Below are 18,085 nucleotides of genomic sequence, written 5' to 3'. Positions count from 1 at the left end.
CAGCCTGGATTTGAACCAGAGGCTGTAGTGACGCCTCTTGCACTGAGATGCAGTGCCTTAGACCTCTGGAGCGCATCAGCAGTTGTGGAACATGTCAGAAATGTACACTAAAGGTCAAGACCCCACAACTTTATGGTWACAAGGCAGGAATTTAACCTCAGAGCCATTGCCTCCTGTCAGCCCCCCATTGCTTCAGACCCATCCAGAGGAATCCGAACAAACGAGCCAATCAACAGGAGAGAAAGAGTTAGCAGATCTAGTTCTAACATTTTACAGATCGAAAACAAGTGACAAGAGAATTCGGATCGAATGCAATCATCACTATGATTTCTCAGTTTATTATCAGATTCTTGGGTTTATCCCTGCATTGATGTGACTAGTATGGTTTCACCTGCTAGCAGGTATTAAGCTAGATCATGTTTGGAACGACTGTTTTCTCATATACTGTATCTTGGGTAATTTCTTTCAATGCTTTGCTCTTTGAGAATATACAGAATAACATTTTCATGGAGTTTTTAAGATTCATTTGGTCTGACTACACAGCTAGCCCAACACCAATAAACAAGGAAAGAGGACATTTGGAAAGAAGTTTATTGCTTTTATTTACAGCCGTTCGTCGCCGAGTTGGCAACTGTCAAAAGAAGGAGAATGGAGTAGAAAAGTCTAAGGTGCAAAACAAACAATGTTGCTGTTTCTCCCCTACTCCCTCTGCCCACACCCAAATACACCCCCCCCCCCCAATCTCCCCTCCCGCAATGTGGGTTCACATTTTCTCACTGACATATCCTCTTGTCCCATTTCAGTTTTGAAGGTGTTTATACAGAGAAGATAGGCTTTCAAAATGGAATAGACGCTTAACTTGTCCTCCTCTCCCTCATCTCGTGGTGACTATGACTAGCTCTAGCTTGCCGTCTAGTGGGACTTTGGCCGCGATTCAATCCCATCGCAGGTTATAGACATTGTGGCTTTTTAAAGGGGTAGTTCACCCAAATTACAAAATGACGTATGACAGCAATCCAAGCTTTGGGTTTAGTTTCCCTGGCAGTGGCTGGTACCGTTTCCAAATGCTAACGTTTTAGCATTTGTGGTACAAATCCCATTCAAGTCATGCGACCGATATCAGAATTTTTCYCATCATGTTCAAATCATCTATAACCGACGTTTGGTGAGCTTCACAATAACATTTTGATACTTTTGGATGATTTGGACTTGATGCACGAAAAATGCTAATATTGGTCCCATGGCTTCAATGGGATTTGTGCCACAAATGCTAAAACGTTAGCATGTGGAAACGGTGCCAGGGAAACTAATCCAAAGCCTGGATTGCTGTCATACCTTGTCCATAGACTGCCTACACGGTAAGGAATATGTCAATATGTAATTTTGTGTTTTGGGTAAACCGTCCCTTTTAAAGGGAATGTTCTCAGGTTTGCGGAGATCCCATTCATGGTAAACGCTGCTTATATATGCGATCGGATTAGAAACCTCCATTGGTGGCCATTTTTGTTATACACAGCCTCGTATTCCAACCAGGCCAGTAAATACACCACAAACCAGCCGTTTTAAAAGGTAAATGTGCCTTTGAGTAAATGGTAAAAACGTAGCTTGTTTGCAGTAGTACATCAACATGCTACTTCTCACGCCTACAAAGCACAGTGGTTAGGTTACACTGAGCTGTGTGGATATGGCAGTATTTGCAGTGTACTGTAGATGTGGTAAAAGCATTACCGAAAGGACCATGAGAAATAAATTACATAAAATGTGTGCGTTTGTGTGTTCGCGTGCGCGTGCCTATGTGGTGTGCATGAGCTGAAACGTGTTGCTACAGTAGAAGTTGGAAGTTCAAGAATCCACAACAAGGTCACAGTCTCTGGTTGAAGCGGAGAACACACAGTATTTCTGACCATACAGGCCTCTATTTCTAACAGTGTATTGGTGATGGGGTTGGAATGTGCCTTGGAGACGTTTCAACACGCGCGCGCGCACACACACACACACACACACACACACACACACACAACACACACACACACACACACACACACACACACACACACACACACACACACACACACACACACACACACACACACACACCAGATCAGATCACAGGGCTACAGTACACCAGTGGCATGATTAAAAGAGCTGGGCCGAGGCTCCTGGTTGTCAAGCTTAAATAGAAGAGGCCACGTTACTTGAGGTTTTAGGAGTTTTCCAACTCGCCGGGACAGGACCACGCCTTAGCCTGACCTGCACTTCACTGAGTGGAGCGTTCCAACGGCCCACTCACAAGCATCAACCAGTAGGGAGTAGGTGCGTTGCTGGTTCGATGATCTGCAAATCATCCGGATTGCCTAACAGTGAGACTGATGATTCGATTAACCCATTTAGATGACGTGCACATTAGTGGCGCAGTGCAGTTACCACTCGAAAACATATGCTCGTGAACTAGAGAGCCTCCAACTGAGTAGGAAAGACAACCTGGGCGCCTACGGAGAGCCAGCTACACTATAAAACAAGCATTAAATATTATCAACATAAATAATCACAGGGATGTTTACTTAATAAACATTTACAAATAAATACTTGGTTTTGCACTTGATTTTTGAAGCCCAAGAGTTGTAGAAACCAGATTTGTATGTGATGGAGAAACAGATCACAGAAGACCGTCTATGATTGGATGTCTGCTTGAAAAGAAAGAAAATGATTGGACGAATACCAAACCGCACGACAGAGTGGTTCAAACATGCCAGATATAATACACGGTATTATACAATAGTAAGCTAGAAAAAGAGTGCTATTTCTTTATGTTTTGGAAATAAAGTATACTCAAATCAGCATTGTCCTTATTGTCTTTCTGGTTGGCTATGCTACGATTGTAGTGTCCTCCTCTTCAACCTTCTTCCCCACGTGAAAAGTAAATAAATATATACACACACACACACAAAAAATAAGCTAGTACAATAGGATCGTTGTGAAGAGTTTCTGCTTATGTGCCTGTCTTCATCTCCCATTCCTGCAACAAAAGGGAACAATGACTGTGCCTGGGTGTCAGGATATCAATGCAAATGCATGCAAACAATACAGCACATACAAACGCATGCACTTACAGTTACATGCAACTAAATGCAAATTCAGTATAGTCATTGGACTGGGCTGGGATGTGTGGCAATAGATGTGTGTGTGTCAGTTGTGTGGCAATGCAGTTGACTGAGTGCTGACTGTGTTCCGTGTGTGTGTTCTCTGTAACTCTGTCTCACCTTGGCCTTCCTGAGGACGTGGCCGCGGACGGTCGAGGGTTTCTGATTGGCCGTTCTGCGGAGGAGGGAGGCGCTGTTGACGGGCAGGGTAGAGCAGCTCTCTGTGTCGCTGGTGTCACAGCTGGAGATGGGAGAGTTCTCTAGGGTACGCCTCAGCAACACTGGGGACTGGACACACACAGATACACACCATTCAGAGTCAGCAGAAACATTTTCAACACTTTATCAAAAGCCTGTTGACTGTTTGTCAGCGGTATGTTGGGCATATTGCTTGCACCAGACAAGTTTTTGAAATGCAGACGGAGAAATGCACACAAGGTAAAAAGAAAAGTCCCTTCAGACTATCTAGAAGACTAATTTACATGGACAAAATGCTTTTGTCTGTTCATTATTCAAGAGAAGGACACCTTTTTACAGTATTGAGACTCAGCCATAGGTCATGGTCGGTGTAGCCAGAAGAGGGCTGGGTCCTCTAGGTTTKTTCCTAGGTTCCCGCCGTTCTAGGGAGTTTTTACTAGCCACCGTGCTTCTACATCTGCATTGCTTGCTCTTAGGGGTTTTAGGCTGGGTTTCTGTAAAGCACTTTGTGACAACTGCTGATGTTAAAAGTCTTTATAAAATAAATGTGATTGATTGAGGTCTAACCTGCGGGCTGGAGGTGCCAGACTTGGGCTCAATGGTGAGTCCCAGGGTGACTCCTCCACTCAGGGCCTTCTTCAGACTCTCCTTGACCTCCGTCAGCTCCAGCTCCAGGCTCACCCTCTCGTCCTCCTTCAGCTTGCATTCGTCCTCCACCTTCTTCAGCCGCTCCACCAGAGACGCAGCGGAACGCTTACCTGGGGGAGGGAGGAACGAAGAGGGAGGAGGTTTACTCCCGGTTCCCGTCTTACCGTTATTGTAGTTTATTGACAAGTCTCTCAGGATAAGAACGTCTGATACACGACTCCCATCTCTCCCCCTCCAAACCAGTCTTCCATCCCGCACCACTCGCTCCTAACCCTAATCCTCACATCCATGCCTCCGTCATAACCCACTAACTCCCACATCTCCACTCTTCCTTCCAACACTCATTCCATCTCCCCACCACTCTAAACCGCTCGTCCTCTTCTCCTCCAATCATTTCTCCATCTCCCCATACTTTCACTCCCACCTCTCCCCCGTCTAATCCTTCGTCTCTCACCACTTACTCTTTACCTCTCCCCCTTCTCTCTGTCTTGGTAAAAGCAGTGTGTGTGTGTGTGCGTGCGTGAATGTGTCGGTCTGTCTGTCTAAGTGTGCGTGTGTGTGTCTCTTTGTCATACCGGTGCTGGCCTCCATGGCGGTGCGCAGGTCTTTCCTGTCCTTCTTCAGCTGGGTCAGACGGTTCCTGATGTCCTGCTTCCTCTTCATCAGCTCCTCCTCTTTAGCCTGCAGCCGCTTTGCGTCCGCCTCCACGCGGTTCTTACCGTACTTATACTGCTCTGCACCTACAGGGGAGAGAGGGGATTTATGCTCTATATCCCTGCGCACCGTTAAAACCAAACGCTCATTAGGTGCTAGGTGCTGGGAAACGGGTAATGGAAGGGGAGGGGAGAAGGAGGGATTAGGGGGAGGGAGAAGGAGAGAATGAGATCCAAAAGGAGGTAAGGAAATATGTGAAGAAGGGTGGATTGCTATGAGAGGGAAGGAGGGAGTGGTGAAAGAACAAGACCATGCTCATCAGAGTTCTACACAAGGCATAAACTGACCAGAAACCCATTGAACCCAAACATCAGCCCATAAGCACTCCTTAATCAAACAGAGCAGAGTAGGGACTAGGAACCGACCCTGCGGAAAAAAATACACCAAACAAGAAGCCTTAAGCTACAGAGGCCACTAGAACCTCTCCACACCACTGAAGTATGACTGTGTGTGTGTGTGTGTGCGCACGTATGTGCCTCACTAGCACATTAGCCTCTACGAAGGACCAAATAATCAATCAAACCGCCACTTGACATCTCCAACCATCAATACATCAATATGGGCCTATTTTAGCTTGACATTAAACAAGTCTTGTGTAACATGCACTAAATCCAAAATGACACATAGTTGGTATCCCCTGAGAACACGATGCTTACAAAAGCGACCAAATATGAGAAAATGGGTTCAAAAACTGTCGCGGTTCACACATTACTGAAAACACACAGACCTTCACCACAAAGATTAGCCTCACCAGTAACCACGGGTCACCCTGGCCAAATATTCACGCTGCTATTTGAACATCGACTCAACGTTGAATGATCGTTTGGTCTGGGTATGTCATGGTAATCCTCCATAAGGTTGGGATTTACAACGGATGGTTTCGAGGAAGCCGTCTTCGCACCGTCCAAAGATATTTACTCCCGCTGCTCCACCAACTGTAATTTGTGAATTCCGGATTTTTTTTGTGTGGCTCCAGTTTTCCTAGAAAGCGATCAGTGGTGGGTTTGACAGGGACTGAGGAGTGGGGAGGCCAGACTTCGTGTCTGCTAAGACCAGGCTACTGTTAAATATCACAGCTAGCAGACTGTATAAGGGCTGACTAGAAGTGACAGGCTAGCAGTAGCTTATGAATTATCACACTGGTATGTACTGTGTGTCATGATTTATAGAAAGACTCATGGGAATGGGTGTGTGTGTCTCTCTCACTCGCTCTCATTCTATCTAGCTCTCAAACTCCCAAATACACACACACACATTGATTAGACTCTTACTGGAGTTGTTGCGTTTCACAGTTGCTCCACCGGTTGTTCCATTGGTGGCTGTTCCATTGGTCTTCTTGGCCTGGTTCTTGTCCACCTTCTGTTTAGACGCTGTCCCATTGGTCACCGGGGCCTTCTTTCCCTTCAGCTGATTGGTCGAGAAGGAGGAAGAGAGAGAGCAGGCATTCACAATCTGGTTGAAATGCACAGTCCTAAAACTGTTAACGACAGTTTGCAGCTATAATGAAAACCACTACACTGCAGTTCAAACATACAGTTCAAAATGGCCACAACTCACTTCCAATAAAAATCAACATTGCCCATCTAAATCCCCAGGTGGGTAAGATCATGTGAACTACTCTGTGCACACAGCTGTAGAAATGAATTGCGCGTTAAACACACGACACTAAAAGTATGAATCCCCCTTTGAAATGAATCCCACAGTAATCCCAGCATTAGGCTAAACCAGCCCTATTGAACTGTATTCCCCTGGAGTGTGTGTGTGTGTGTGTGTGTGTGTGATATGTGGAAGTGTGGTGGTTTTGTGTGTGTGTGTGTGTGTGTGTGTGTGTGTGTGTGTGGTGTGTGTGTGTGTGTGTGTGTGGTTGGTGTACTACTATATAACCATGGGTTTGGATGTGGTGCTCTACCATTCAGCTTCAATGAGCTTTACTGAAAGCATTAGGGCCATTGAGCCGGAGTTGTACACCTAGCAGTGACGTTAAACACTAGCGCAGGCTTTGTGGTGCAGGGTCCATGTTAACACCCCTGGCCATAAACACACCGCACACGGACCGCTGCATGCAAGCACACGCACACACACAGACACACACATCAAAGACTCTCAACCAAGTGTGACTTATGCGAGTAACGGTGCTAGTGGCGTTTCCAACTCGCACCCATGTAGGCCTATAAAATATATATATATATACTATACAATCTAAGCTGATGCTATATCATGCATGGCGCAGTCTTTAGCATCAATATCATTGGTTATTAGGAATCACACAGAGACACACACACACACACACACACACACACACACACACACACACACACACACACACACACACACACACACACACACACACACACACACACACAGATCAAAGGAGGAAAAGCCTCTATCATCTGGGTGATCTGAGGTGCTCCCACAGATACGCTGCCTAACACACTGCAGATATTCGATCCCCCACCTTACTCCTCTCAATCCAACATCAGGCCTCTAGCTAAAGTGTTGCATGGTCAACGTCTCAGACCCTAACTAACTCTAACCAGATACTCAATCCTGGACAGAGTATTTTAACAAGGGGCTAAGAGCTGCACTACAGCAGGACTAAGCTAGTGGGGATTTTGAGGATAATGTCTCAAAAACCTGGATTCTGGGTGGCCAGTATCAACACAATTTTATTAAATCAAATGTTTCTGTAGGAATAATAAACGTAATAAGAATTGAGACTCAAATCCCATTATTTAATCCCTCCCCCTGCCCATTGTTAGGCATACCGCTTACCTCTCCCTCAGCAAAGACACACTATTACACTGACTGTACAAAACATTACAAAGGCCTTACTAATACTGAGTTGCACCCCTAACCCCCAGAACAGCCTCAATTTGTCGCTGCATGTACTCTACAAGGTGTCGAAAGCAATCCACAGGGAAGCTGGCCCATGTTGACTCAGTTGTGTCAAGTTGTCTGGAATGCCGTTTGGGTGGTGGGCCATTCGTGATACACACGGGAAACTGTTGAGTGTGAGAAACCCAGCAGCGTTGCAGTTCCTGACACACTCAAACCAGTGTGCCTGGCACCTACTACTGTACCACATTCAAATCCGCTTAAATCTTTTGTCTTAACCATTCACACTCTAAGTGGCACACATACACAATCCATGTCTCAATTGTCTCCAGGCTTAAAAATCCTAACATGTCTCCTCCCCTTCATCTAAACTGATTGAATTGGATTTAACAAGAAACAGCAATAAAAGGGATCATAGTTTTCTCCTGGATTCACCTGGTCAGTCTATGTCATGGAAAGAGCAGGTGTACACTGCACATACTACATGTTAAAGGGAGAGCTAACTCCAAAATCAAAGTTATTAGATGAAATTTAGATGCTGTCAATCTCTCCAAATAATTTGGGTTTAAGGCCTTGAGATTTTGATTCATGCATACAGCAGGATCTATACAACAAATGGCATAAGAGACTCGACTTTAGACAATTTTTGAAGTATGACACATCTCAAACTTTGAATTTGAGGTGAAGTATCCCTTTAAGATGACAGAAAAGTATACAGTGTTAATTAAGGTTGCGTTAAGGTTAAGACAGCAGAGCGTTAGTCACCTGAGTACCGGCTTTAGTGTTAGTGTTAGCTGAGGAAGAGGAGGAGAGGAATTTGGATTTAACAGGGCCAGGGGTTTTGTGGTGGCTGGAGGAAGAGGCTAGGCGGCTGGGCTTGGGGGAGTAGCGGGCGGCCAGCTTGGGCGAAGGCATGTTCTCATAGAGGTCAGCGTTCTCATACAACACCTCCTCTCTCAGACGTCGCCCTCCGGTGGCAGGGCTGGAGTATAACGCCTCTGGGTCCTTATGTTAGAGGTAGGCATGCAGAGAGGAGAGGAAAAGAGGGAACGGAGGAGGACATAAAAGGAGATATAAAGAGAAAGAAAAGAGACGAGGACATGAAAAGGGAATAAAGAGAGGGAGTACATTTGAAAAACAGCAAAAAACACAAGTCAGCAAAGGGGGAAAAAGAGGAGAAAAGAAGAGAGGAAGCCAAAGGGTTGTTATTGTTACAGGAACGTGAGCTAGAGCAGAGGAAAGCACTTGCACAATTATTAATCAGAGTCGGATTAGCGTGAGAAAGAGGGAACGAGAGAGGAAGAGAAACAGAAAGACACCCGATGCAAGCCATCACAAGCAACACAGCATCCAGATATAAGAGTTGCTGAGATATTGCAGAAATATGTGCACTGATTTGTTTGTTTTCTCAGCGTGTGTGTGTGTGTGTGTGTGTGTGTGTGTGTGTGTGTGTGTCCTTACCGTTCCATTGATGGGCACATCATCATAATGCAGTGCCATTCCAGAGGGGCAGGCATAACCGTTCACAGGGTTGTCCAGATAGGGGTTGGGAGATACAACACGTTTACTAGTGAAGCTGAGGAGAAAATGCACATATCCATGAGTAAGTGATAATACATCAGGGATTCGCAGTATAAAAGTTGTAGTTATAGTCCAAAAGTAAAGCACGATATAACATGTGGAGTCATGTGGGGAATATGGAGAGGTTTGTCCATTAAGGACCTTTATAGGAGGACACTTAGTGTACAACACATTAAGGACACCTTCCTAATAATGACTTGCACCCTCCACTTTTTCCCTCTGAACAGCCTCAATTACTCGAGGCATGGAATCCACAAGGTGTCGAACGCGTTCCCACAGGGATGCTGGCCCCATATTGACTCTAATTGCTTCCCTCAGTTGTGTCAAGTTGGCTGGATGTGCTTTGGATGGTGGACCATTCTTGATACACACGGGAAACTGTTGAGCGTGAAAAACACAGCAGCGTTGCAGTTCTTGACACAAACTGGTGCGCCTGGCGCCTACTACCATACCCCGTTCAAAGGCACTTCAATATTTTGTCTTGCCCACCCTCAATGGCACACATACACAATCCATGTCTCAATTGTACCGAAGCTTAAAAATCATTTTTTGACATATCTCCTCCCCTTCATCTACACTGACTGAAGTGGATTTAGGAAGTGACATCAATAAGGGATCATAGCTTTCACCTGGATTCACCTGGTCAGCCTATTTTTTGGAAAGAGCAGGTGTCCTTAATGTTTTGTACACTCAGTGTATAGCTGTCTCATATATTGCCTGCATCATACAACTAACAGTTCAGGCATTTAGTACTCCCTTGGGTATGCAAACGCTTTATCCAGCCCTTGCAAAGTGTATTGTGTTATTGTGTGGGCAGGGCTGGCCTGCACACAGTGCTCTTGTAAAAACCCTGTTGGTCAGTGACACATCAAATGGCCAGAGAGCGGGAAAAACATTGGTCCAGAGATGTCCATTCCTAACTGAATGAGGTCAAGGCCGGCTGAGGGAACTACACACATACTTTTTGGGATTCAAAAACCGCACGCATACCTTATCTGCCACACAAATGATTTGCTTTTTCCGAGACCCCCAATAGAGTGATAAAGTACAGTGCATTCAGAAAGTGTTCAGACCCCTTTCTCCACATTTTGTTATGTTACAGCCTTACTCTAAAATGTATGAAATACATCTAGACACAATACCCCATAATGACAAAGTTTAAAAAAAAAAAAGTTTTTTTGAAATTTTAACACATTTATTTCAAATAAAAAACTGAAATATCTTATTTACATAAGTATTCAGACCCTTTGCTATGAGACTCGAAATTGAGCTCAGGTGCATCCTGTTTCCATTGATCATCCTTGAGATGTTTCTACAACTTGATTGGAGTCCGCCTTGGTCATGATTTGGAGAGGCACACACCTGAACGTCCATGTCAGAGCAAAAACCAAGCCATGAGGTCGAAGGAATTGTCCGTAGAGCGCCGAGACAAGATTATGTCGAGGCACAGATCTGTGGAAGGGTACCAAAAAAATGGCTGCAGCATTGAAGGTCCCCAAGAACACAGTGGCCTCCATCATTCTTAAATGGAAGTTTGGAACAAATAAGACTCTTCCTAGAGCTGGCCGCCCGGCCAAACTGAGTAATCAGGGGAGAAGGTCCTTGGTCAGGGAGGTGACCAAGAACCCGATGGTCACTCTGACAGAGCTCCTCTGTGGAGATGGGAGAACATTCCAGAAGGACAACCATCTCGTCAGCACTCCACCAAATCAGGCCTTTATGGTAGAGTGCCAGACTGAAGCCACTCCTCAGTAAAAGCACATGACAGCCCGCTTGGAGTTTACCAAAAGGCACCTCAGACCATGAGAAACAAGATTACCTGGTCTGATGAAACCAAGATTGAACTCTTTGGCCTGAATGCCAAGTGTCATGTCTAGATGAAACCTGGCACCATCCCTACGGTGAAGCATGGTGGTGGCAGCATCATGCTGTGGGGATGTTTTTCAGAGGCAGCGACTGGGAGACTAGTCAGGATCGAGGGAAAGATGAACGGAGCAACCTACAGAAAGATCCTTGATGAAAACCTGCCCCAGAGTGCTCAGGACCTCAGACTGGGGCAAAGGTTCACCTTCCAACAGGGCAACGACCCTAGGCACACAGCCAAGACAACGCAAGAGTGGCTTCGGGACAAGTCTCTGAATGTCCTTGAGTGGCCCAGCCAGAGCCCGGACTTGAACCCGATCTAACATCTCTGGAGAGAACTGAAAATAGCTGTGCAGCAACGCTCCCCATCCAACCTGACAGAGCTTGAGAGGATCTGCAGAGAAGAACGGGAGAAACTCCCCAAATACAGGTTGCCAAGCTTGTAGCGTCATAACCCAAAAGACTCGAGGCTGTAATTGCTGCCGAAGGTGCTTCAACAAAGTACGTAAACGTAATATTTCTAAAAACCTGTTTTTGCTTTGTCATTATGTGGTATTGTGTGTAAATTGATGCGGGAAAAAAAATATCTAATCCGTTTTAGAATAAGGATGTAACGCAACAAAATGTCGAAAAACTCAAGGGAATGCACTGTAGCCCCTATCACAATGGGAGGCAGTGTGTGTGTGTGTGTGTGTCTAACCAGAAGGACTGCTTGGCCAGCTGGATGACGTTAGCGGTAGTCTCTACGTCTATGTAGTCGTAGTGCAGGGCAGCAGGGTCTGTGGTGGAGCCAGTCGCAGCGAGCAGCACCCCCAACCACCGACCCATACTCTCTGAGGAGGACGCCTGGAGAGAAGAGGAGAGGTGGGTTAGAGATTATTTCGCTAATTTAAAGAAGCTAGTATCTATTTATTTATGTTAATACTATTCATTGGTTTAGAAAAGAGGTGTACCTATGTATAAACTTCGACAACAAAAAATTACAAAAGAAGAGATAACTTTCCATCCAATCCATACTATCACTACAACATTAGCACAAAATTGCCCTACGACACTGATCTAAGGTCAGACCTGACGACTTCCCCCTGACCGTGAAGGTTCAGATTTGGCGAGGGTAAGCTGATCCTAGATCTGAACCTAAGACTAACCTCCACCCCGGGCCAATTGACCAACCAACCTACCTCCAGTACAGCCACCTCCTGTCCATTGCGGAGCAGGCGGAAGGCAAAGGGGTGTTTGGAGTCCAGTCCGGGGCTGACCTCGCAGCCTCTGAGGGGAAGGCTGGCCATATGGGTCTTCAGGTCAGCGCGGTCCTTATGGAGCAACAGCTGGTTGTCCTTCAGGCGACACCAACGCTCACGCCAGCGGTTATTGGACATCACGTTCAGGTAGCCTGTCAATCAGACAAGACGGACCAGTTAGGATGAAAGGGTGGGGTAAAATGGCCAATAGCGAAACGGCAGGCCAGGAAATGAGTCTATAGCTGCAGTTCTGGCTGTTCTAATTCAAGACATTTCCCCATACATTCTTTAATATAACAACACCTATACGACCAAATCCACCCTTGATGTACAGTTGCAAGAAAAAGTATGTGAACCCTTTGGAATTACCTGGATTTCTGCATAAATTGATCATCAAATTTGATCTGATCTTCATCTAAGTCACAACAATAGACAAACAAAGTGCGCTTAAACTAATAACACACAAATTATTGTATTTTTCTTGTCTATATTGAATACATCATTTAAACATTCACAGTGTAGGTTGGAAAAAGTATGAGCCCCTAGGCTAATGACTTCTCCAACAGCTAATTGGAGTCAGGAGTCGGCTAACCTCGAGTCCAATCAATGAGACGAGATTGGAGGTTGGTTAAAGATGCCTTGCCCTATAAAAACACTCAAATTTGAGTTTGCTATTCACAAGAAGCATTGCCTGATGCGAACCATGCCTCGAACAAAAGAGATCTCAGATCTCAGACTTGCATAAAGCTTGAAAGGGTTACAAAAGTATCTCTAAAAGCCTTGACGTTCATCAGTCTACGGTAAGACAAATTGTCTATAAATGGAGAAAGTTCAGCACTGTTGCTACTCTCCCTGGGAGTGGCCGTCTTGCAAAGATGACTGCAAGAGCACAGCGCAGAACGCTCAATGAGGTTAAGAAGAATCCTAGAGTGTCAGTTAAAGACTTACAGAAATCATCTGGAACATGCTAACATCTCTGTTGACGAGTCTACGATACGTAAAACACTAAACAAGAATGGTGTTCATGGGAGGACACCACGGAAGAAGCCACTGCTGTCCAAAGTTTGCAAAAGTGCACCTGGATGTTCCACAGCGCAAATGGCAAAATATTCTGTGGACAGATGAAACTACAGTTGAGTTGTTTGGAAGGAACATGCAACACTATGTGTGGAGGAAAAAAAGGCACAGCACACCAACATCAAAACCTCATCCCAACTGTTAAGTATAGTGGATGGAGCATCATGGTTTGGGGCTGCTTTGCTGCCTCAGGGCCTGGACAGCTTGCTATCATCGACGGAAAAATGAATTCCCAAGTAGTTTATCATCACATTTTGAAGCTCAACAGAAGTTGGGTGATGCAACAGGACAACGACCCAAAACACAGAAGTAAATCAACAACAGAATGGCTTCAACAGAAGAAAATACGCCTTCTGGAGTGGCCCAGTCAGAGTCCTGACCTCAACCCGATTGAGATGCTGTGGCATGACCTCAAGAGAGCAGTTCACACCAGATATCCCAATAATATTGCCAAACTGAAACAATTTGGTAAAGAGGAATGGTCAAAAATTCCTACTGACTGTTGTATATATCTGATCCACAACTACAGAAAACATTTGGTTGAGGTTATTGCTGCCAAAGGAGGAGGGCCAACCAGTTATTAAATCCAAGGGTTCACATACTTTTCCCAACCTGCACTGAGAATGTTTACACGATGTGTTCAATAAAGACATGAAAACGTATACTTTTTTGTGTGTTATTAGTTTAAGCAGACTGTGTTTGTCTATTGTAGTGACCTAGATGAAGAGCAGATCAAAGTTTATGACCAATTCATGCAGAAATCCAGGTATTCCAAAGGGTTCACATACTTTTTCTTGCCACTGTAGGTTGACCTCTAAACCTCAGATATGACCTCTAACCCCTAAGAGGTGTCTTACCACAGGTGGGTATGTCCTCCTCGGCTGAAGATGTCTGTTCGTCAGTGGACGGCTTCTTCTTGCCCAGGCCAATGATCTTAGTTATCTTCTTTCCCGCCCCTTTTCCCAGCGTGCCTCTCTTCTGAGAGTCCTTCTTTCCTTTACCTGAGAGAGAGAGAGAGAGAGAGAGAAAGAGTGGTAGAGAGAGAGAGATAAAGAGAGAGTGAGAGAGAGGGAGAGAGGAGGAAGAGAGAGAGAGAGGGAGTGAAAGAGCAAAGAGAGACATGCTATGTCAGAGAGCTAGACCTTCAAGGTAATTTCACCTTTAAGAATGAAAAAAATATTACACAAGCCATTTGACCAGATTGTCATATCATTTGAAGATTTAGGTCAGTAATTAGGCCTCAATTCTACTAACCGAAGAGGCCCACAGACACAATGACGGTGCACATTCTCCTGCAAATACCGCTAAACTGGCCTAAACCCGGTCATAAAGCCTGTCTCTCTGTGTGTCTGAGTAGAAAATCTGCTGGTTGTCTGAGGGTTGTTTGGATTGTGTGGTCTGCGGCGAGCAGGGTTTGGTAGAATAGATCCACTCGGGAGACTGCCAGAAGGGTAAACGAGAGATGAGCCACAGACAGAATGACAAGAATAGATGTCACATAGTTGAGAAGAGATGATGGAAATGGTCATTATATTATTTGTATGTATAGTGTGTGACAGACTGACTATAAAGTAGTGTATATTCCTATAAGCTTTTGTCTTAAGAAAACTGCAATAGTTAAATTCTCCCAACATCTGCAGAGTTTGATCATCTGCATCATACCCATGTACATTATTACCTGTTAATATCCATTAATTACTACAGAATATGGTATAACTCCCCCTTCACAAAGTTGTGGAGGTCTCATTTTCCTCTGTGGAGTCGGACACAATAGTGAGACAGAAAGAAGAGAGGGGTTTCTGAGGCAGAGGTGCAAAATTCCCCGTGAATGATGTCATCGTAGTGAAGCAGCTGACGCTCGGAGTCTGGAGTGCTTCTGCAGACAGACGCTTACGCTGACACACACACACAGAGAGAGACGCAGACAGACATAAGACACACACACACCTCTGCTGCCCTGCAGGAATCAACTCAGATCCTGTTACTCTGATAATGATATCTACCATGGCGACAAATCTTATTAAATATGTGGCCATTTCTGCCCAACCCCTGCCAGTGTTTATCTCTCTCACACACACACACACACACACACACACACACACACACACACCTGTCTCTTATACACATCTAGATGTGTATAAGAGACAGCACACACACACACACACACACACACACACACACACACACACACACACACACACACACACACACACACACGCGTTAGACCCCGGGCCTAAGGTAGGAAACCAGACACACATGTGTGAAAGAGCTTCACTTTGGATGATTATAATTATTTTTCTCTTTTTTTTTGCCGTGAAAGACAGGGGGGGAAACTCTGATCAGGCTCATTTGATTCCACTGAGTCAAGTTCGCTTCTTACCAGCCGTGGAAGGAATGTGGCTGATTAAGCTGAAAAAGGGGTTTGGAGACTCGTTTCTCTCCCCTCAGAAAGTGGGCAGCTGGGGTGAAATGGTGTGAGAAGGGTGGGTCTGTGGTAGTTGTTTGGCATGGAGATGCAGTGGTACTGTAGAGATATGAGGTGATATCAACCACTGGCTCGCCACTGGTGACATAGTGCATGGACTCAAGCCACCATCCACCCCTGCTCCGTGGGAACTAGATATGAGGATCAGAGCAGTGTAAGCAATATGGAAAATATTCAACCTAGCCTCTCAGAGGGCGTTGTGGAGCTATATCATACTCTTAGTTCTACATGAAGTGCATATAGGGGTAGGGGGTATGGGTCAATTTGGGATTGGGCATCAAATAATAATAAGGGAATGAAAGTTAGGGAATAAAAGTGGTAGCCAAACAGCATTAGCCCTCCAATCCTCCAGAGGGCAGTATCATAATGGGGCGGCAGGTAGCCTAGTGGTGAGAGCGTTTGACTTGTAACCGAAAGGTTGCAAGATCGAATCCCCGAGCTGACAAGGTCAAATCTGTCGTTCTGCCCCTGAACAAGGCAGTTAGTACGAATTTGTTCTTAACTGACTTGCCTAGTTAAATAAAGGTAAAAAAATAAATAATAATAATAACACTCACAGTCCACTCATAATTGGTCTCACCAGAGGGAACACAACAAGTGCATAGACTTACAGCACTGTGCGTGCGTGCATGGGTTTGTGTGTAATGAAACCAAACACGAACAGCTCTAAATTCCAGAGAATCCAAACAAGAGGTCTTGACAAGTTAAATGAAAATTGTAAACCCCGCGGAATTGAGCTTGTCGAGCAAGCAGACGTTGAATAATCTCATCCTGCTATTTAGATAGCATCTCGGCTGTCGCGGTACTAGGTGCAGGAGAAAATGGTTCAATATCAAATAAACGTTGAATAAATCCAAATGCTCAAGTCCATTGTTTCTGTAGCTAATCTCAAATCATACTCCCCCTGAACACACAAGCTGCTCTGACCCTCAAGAAAATACACCCCATCTCCAATCAACAGAGTATAGAGGGATTTACAGTCGGGTCAACACTGAAGAAACACAATGCTTCATTAGCATTAAAGCTGCTGTGTGTAACTGTGTGTAACTTTTTTGGGCGACCTGACCAAATTCACATAGAAATGCGTGTTGTAGATCCGTCATTCTCGTTGAACGAAAGTCTAAAAAGTGGTAGATCTGTTCTGTGTGCTCTATTTCTATGCTTCCCGGTTTCGTTTTTGCTCTATTACTTTCGGCTTTGAACACCAGCTTCAAACATCTGAAAATACAAAATTTTTGGCTACGAAAAATATATTTCACAGCGGTTTAGATGGTACAATGATTCTCTACACAATACTTGCTTGTCACTGAAATGACTGGAAAACGACTCAAATTTTAGCAGCTAGGAAATGGCAGAGCAATTTCTGCACAGTGCATCTTTAAGACTAAAGAACAAAAGAAGATGAATCTAGAGCTAAAACATGGCTTACATGCCATTACTCATTTAACTTCCAAAAAGGGACAGTATTGAACCAAGGGAAAGCCCAATTGAGAAGAGATTCTTTCACACCAATATCAAGAGTTTGTGTTCAAAACCAGAATGCCATTAACCCAGTATGATGTGCCGTACTTAGTGTAACTATCAAAGTATTCCAGACCCTTCCCTGGTCTCACCTTGGTCCTTACAGTCGGTGACGGTGTGTCCGTTCTCATGGGGCGGCTCGCCATCTGAGCTCGGCCTATCACATGACACCTTCTGCAATGAGAGTTAGAACTGTTAGACAGATATTTACATTTTTTTAAATATATTTAACCCTTATTTTACAGGTAAGTTGACCAAGACACATTCTCATTTACAGCAACGACCTGGGGATAGTTACAGGGGAGAGGGGGGGGGGGGGGGGGGGGGGGGGGGTGAATGAGCACATTGGAAGCTGGGGATGATTAGGTGGCCATGATGTATGAGGGCCAGTTGGAATTTAGCCAGGACACCGGGGTTAACAATAAGTGCCATGTGATCTTCAGTGACCACAGAGTGTCAGGACACCCGTTTAACATCCCATCCAAAAGACGAAACCCTACACAGGGCAATGCTCCCAATCACTGCCCTGGGGCATAAAAAAAAAAAGATAATTAGACCAGAGGAAAGAGTGCCTCCTACTGGCCCTCCAAAACCAATTCTAGCAGCATCTGGTCTCCCATCGAGGGACCGACCAGGACCAACCCTGCTTAGCTTCAGAGGCAAGCCAGCAGTGGGATGCAGGGTGGTATACATGCAGGCAGAAATATAAAAACAGACAAAACACACATGCAGACACAAAGAGAGAGAGAGAAATACAGAGACGCACACACACACACACACAC

General features: G+C 45.0%; 1 protein-coding gene across 3 annotated transcripts in view; it reads right to left on the bottom strand.

The window, feature by feature from the left end:
- Window positions 1-573: 573 nt before the first annotated feature.
- afap1 (actin filament associated protein 1) overlaps window positions 574-18,085 on the bottom strand; it is a 107,762-nt gene continuing 90,250 nt past the window's right edge. For 2 of the 3 annotated variants that reach the window (XM_023982293.3, XM_023982292.3), the window contains exons 8-18: window positions 17,396-17,477; window positions 14,155-14,298; window positions 12,161-12,372; window positions 11,680-11,825; window positions 8,997-9,111; window positions 8,301-8,540; window positions 5,972-6,107; window positions 4,562-4,726; window positions 3,906-4,096; window positions 3,261-3,428; window positions 574-3,016 (exon numbers count right to left, since the gene is read on the bottom strand). In XM_023982293.3, coding sequence (XP_023838061.1) covers window positions 2,990-3,016; window positions 3,261-3,428; window positions 3,906-4,096; window positions 4,562-4,726; window positions 5,972-6,107; window positions 8,301-8,540; window positions 8,997-9,111; window positions 11,680-11,825; window positions 12,161-12,372; window positions 14,155-14,298; window positions 17,396-17,477 — 1,626 coding nt within the window. In that variant the 3' untranslated portion in view covers window positions 574-2,989. The remainder of the gene's footprint in view (window positions 3,017-3,260; window positions 3,429-3,905; window positions 4,097-4,561; window positions 4,727-5,971; window positions 6,108-8,300; window positions 8,541-8,996; window positions 9,112-11,679; window positions 11,826-12,160; window positions 12,373-14,154; window positions 14,299-17,395; window positions 17,478-18,085) is intronic. The other variant, XM_023982294.3, reaches the window with a different exon arrangement.

This window comes from Salvelinus sp. IW2-2015, linkage group LG37, assembly GCF_002910315.2.
Source record: "Salvelinus sp. IW2-2015 linkage group LG37, ASM291031v2, whole genome shotgun sequence".
In the NCBI taxonomy this organism is placed as follows: Eukaryota; Metazoa; Chordata; class Actinopteri; order Salmoniformes; family Salmonidae; genus Salvelinus; species Salvelinus sp. IW2-2015.
This window is presented reverse-complemented; position numbering and strand designations above follow the sequence as displayed.